Here is a 4,359-nt window from a genome sequence, read left to right on the forward strand (position 1 = left end):
ATTTTTTACCGTTTGTAAGATTTAATCGCTCAATACAGCTATTTTGCAGGTAGTTTTGAATTAAGAACTCGTCAAGTTAAAGGAAAAGAACAGCCAACATAACATTATATCATGGAAGAAGGGTATATTCACCTCGCCGTTCCATTACCCTTCTTCTTCCATGATTATATCTTAAAAGAACGGCCTTTATCTAAATAAAAAAGGGAAAATATAAAATTATTTTTCTTTTTAATATTTTCCCATTTATATTTAGAAAAAGACCGTTCTTTTAACATATAATGTTATGTTGGGTGACTTTTCCTTTATGTGCATGCAAACTTCACAAGTCACGCTTCCTGGAAATATTTCTAAATTTCTTTGGTTAATTTTAAAGAATAATTTACCAAATTTTTAAGTCATCCAATTTAATTTTAAAACAATTAATGAAGTTTATTTACAAGGCTTAAAATAGGTGCAGAGACCTTGTCTCCAGTTAATTTGAAAACAATTTTTTCCATGTATTCCATGGTTTTGTTCAATTTTTGTGGATAATGCAATTGAAATGCGTAAAACCCCCCAAAAATTGACGCAATGGCCCCTTCTATCGTCGACACCTCAAAACTGCTGCCTTCAATGACCACTTCAAATGGCGAAGCCAAAATATCCTCATTAGAAAACTTTAACACCGGAGTGTTAGTGACAGGGTCCTACAAAATTGAAACAATTTTAAAATAATTATTTTTCAAGCAATTGAATCGGTGAGGTTTGTTTGGAGTTAGAAAAGTCTACTTACGCTTTGAGTGTACCAGTGGTTAACACATTCATTGAATAGACTGGGCAAAGTTATCAGGCATGCCTTGAGTTCCAATTCTAAAAAAACATGAACAATTTCATATATTAGATTTCATAACATTTAAAAGGCATAAATTAAAGGAAAAGGTCACCCAACATAACATTATATCTTAAAATAACGGCCTTTTTCTAAATATAAAAGGGAAAATATAAAAAAATAATAATTTGACTCTTATTTAAAAGTAATTACCTTTTAATTTGTCTTAAAAACGAGGACTACTGTCCAGCCATGCGGCGTCTGGTTTTTTGAATCTTATACCGCTTACCCCTACGGGATTGGTTGAATTCTCACAGGCTGAGACCAATCACCAATCCCGTAGGGGTAAGGGATAGAAGATAAAAAAGGCAGAGGCCATGGCGGGACAGTAGTCATCGTTTATAAAAAAAGCAGAGGCCATGGCGGGACAGTAGTCATCGTTTATAAGATAAGTTAAAAGTTAATTACTTTTAATTAAGAGTCCAATTATTTTTTTTATATATTTTCCCTTTTATGTTTAGAAAAAGGCCGTTCTTTTAAGATATAATGTTATGTTGGGTGTACTTCTCCTTTAAAAGCACAATTTTTATAGCTTAATTTTTAGCCCCTAAAAAGATAATTCAAGTATATTGTCAACCCTGATGAAGGAGATGAAGGGCATGGTTAATTTACTACAAATTAAGCTATCAGAATTGTATTCTGTTAATTCTATAGATTTATGATTCTGTAAATTGTTTTACATACCCTCAAAAACCTCCTCAGTTGAAACTTCTTTAGCAGCATTGAGAGCTGCTAATACCTTTTGTGCTGTTTCCTACTTTTAATCATCATCAGAATTTTTTTGGCCTTTGGCTTAAAATGAAGCGCTATGATTTTCTCCGCAGATGGCCTAATGTTTTGTAAGAGATTGAATTCCTTCACTAACTATAAAAAATGTTATGGTTTATTTTTAAGACTATTACAATGCAATTGATAATTAATTACCTGGTTTTTCTGAATGAGTAGTGGAAACGTCTCAAGGACGGAGGATATTTTTTCACTTTTTAAAGCTAATTCTTGACGCCAATGACAAGTTCTCGCCATTTTGTCTTCTAAAATTGTAACATTTGGCTTTAATTTTTCCAATTCCTTATTCAGGGCTTGCAAATGTGTCTGAATGGTATCATCATCTTCTTGCAAAAGCCTTTATTACAAAACATTAATGGGTTTTAAAATATCGATTTTTTCATTTCTGTGCAAACTATACAGAATTCTATAAAAACTTGCAATGAAAAGATTTAAATTAAACCTTTCAATGAAGTAGACTTTTAGCCCGAGTTTGAGGTACAATGCCACCCACATTGGCACATTCTAAAATTAGTTTGAAAGTCACATATTGGTGCCTTAACAATCTACATGGGATATTTACCGTAGCCGACTCTCTCTTTGCTTTCTTTTTTGACGGTGGCTTTTCTTTTTGCGATTCCTCAGCGGAAATAGGTTTTATTGCTTTGTCACGACCAAAGATTTTTCGCATTTCTTGAACTTCTTTTACATGACCATAGGTCATTCGTTCGTGCCTATACTTGTTTTTCAGCGCTTTCAACCATGTATCCTATAAATACATGTATTATTGAAACCTACATCTTAATTTTTAAATGATAATAAAATGTAAAGATAACTAAAACTAACATATCCACGTTGATTTGGAAGTCTATCCTTCAAGAACGGATGTTTTCCAATTAGGGCCACACCAACTCTCTCAAGATAACTTGGTTTAATATACCTGAAAATGTAAATTTTTTCGTAAATTCTTCAAGTTAAAATATTGCAATTTTAAAACCTACAAGCCATATTGCAGCAAATCCTCAAATAGTACATTTATTATTAAATTGGTGTTCTTCCGTTGAAATATCGCACTATCTTTGTTTTTGATAAGCCTCATTATAGACTGTGGGAAATCCGGAACTTGGTAAACAAGAGGCATTAAAGGTGTTGTCGAAGATGAAGTTTCCAAATTCTCAGAGTTGGCATTTTCTACTTGAATACTACACAGCTTAAAGTATTTGGAACATTGCAATTCTTACGTTGTTAAAGAACTTGGTGACTGGAATATAATACATCCTGGTGAAAAGATAGATTATTATGCTCTGAAAACCTTCAGATTAGATACAAATGATGTTGTAATGCTTAACCACAAAATAGCTTGCAAGCCTCAAGAAATATTGAAACCGTTTATCAAGCAGGAAATAAACTCATTTATAACAATGGGGATGTTGTGGTGTAAATTTTTATAAATAGCTATATTAAATAAAAATAACTTGTTTCACGGTTTCATTATCCCTTTAAATACCACGTAATTACAGATGACCACTCGAATACACATAACGTGTGAAAATCAAAAGAAAATAATTGAGTGGAAAGAGCCACCACGACGGAAGAATTTTTCAGTCGCATTGAAAATACATTTGAAAAAAAATGAAAATCAAAAGAAAATAATTGAGTGGAAAGAGCCACCCACGACGGAAGAATTTTTCAGTCGCATTGAAAATACATTTGAAAAAAAAATGAAGTCCATCCAAATTTTTAACGAGGAATTCATAGATTGGTTGGATTTTGACTTAGAAGTAGAAGGTATACCTCCCTCTATGAGTAAACTACTTCGAATATGCGAAGTTCATAAAGAGAATAATCTGCCGTAACTATACCATACATATTTTATCTTTTATGTTCTGTATTTCTACAATTATTTTTCCAGAAGTATTCCTGGCACTTCGACAGAATCAGATTTGGTTCAATCAAGGGAAGTAGACAGGGCCGGATTAAGGGGGGGGCAGAGGGGGCACCTGCCTCCGGGCGCCAGCAAAATAGGGGCGCCCAAGATGTCTGGTGATACCCAAATCTGAGCGATTGTTTTATTAAATTTTCGAAAAACTCAAAAACATGATGTTAGTTTTGAATGATTACGGGACTGTTTTTCGTTTTTAAATAGGTATATTAGCTATCGAGACCAATTTATTACACCAAATTAGTGGGGAGGAGACGATAAATAGATTTTCCGAGTCTAAATCTAGAAAAGCCTATACTTAAGGCTCTTTCAGACGATCCAACTTTTTGACTCAGCTCGATGGGTCAAAAAGTTGTATCAACTTGCCCAACTTTTGAAGGGAAAAGTGAAATAAATCCTTCCTATTCACACGACTAAACTTTTACCGCCAAATAGAACTTTTTAAGTGCCACCTACCTTGGCACTTACGAAATAACCCGCGAAAAAGGCTTTATTTTGTAACTCATTTTGATTAGCTGTAGAAATGAAATTAAAAAGTTGAGTCAGCAAAAATTGGATCACTGATCCAATTTTTCCTAGCCAACTTTTTTGGTGACTCAACTCATCCAGCTTCTATTCACACGATCCAACTAGTTGATTCCCCTCGAGTTGACCCATCAAGCTGAGTCAAAAAGTTGGATCGTCTGAAAGAGCCTTTAGTCACTTTTTTCAAATTCGGTTACTAAAAGTCACTTTTCCAAAAATTAGTTACTATTTGTCACTTTTCCAAAAATTAGTTACTATT

General features: G+C 33.4%; 1 protein-coding gene across 1 annotated transcript; it reads right to left on the reverse strand.

Annotated features, from left to right (window-relative positions):
* Positions 1 to 378: 378 nt before the first annotated feature.
* LOC149630975 (uncharacterized) lies at positions 379 to 3,173 on the reverse strand. Its single transcript, XM_089851194.1, has 9 exons — positions 3,141 to 3,173; positions 2,635 to 2,843; positions 2,480 to 2,573; positions 2,217 to 2,402; positions 2,097 to 2,158; positions 1,793 to 1,991; positions 1,553 to 1,622; positions 773 to 849; positions 379 to 686 (listed from the first exon to the last, which is right to left on the reverse strand). Exons 1-9 carry the CDS (start codon positions 3,171 to 3,173, stop codon positions 420 to 422), a joined length of 1,197 nt encoding a protein of 398 aa, XP_089707320.1. The 3' UTR covers positions 379 to 419.
* Positions 3,174 to 4,359: the final 1,186 nt, after the last annotated feature.

Source organism: Phalangium opilio, unplaced genomic scaffold, assembly GCF_054372755.1.
Source record: "Phalangium opilio isolate 3A_F unplaced genomic scaffold, DU_Popi_V2 ptg000101l_1, whole genome shotgun sequence".
NCBI classification, from domain to species: Eukaryota; Metazoa; Arthropoda; class Arachnida; order Opiliones; family Phalangiidae; genus Phalangium; species Phalangium opilio.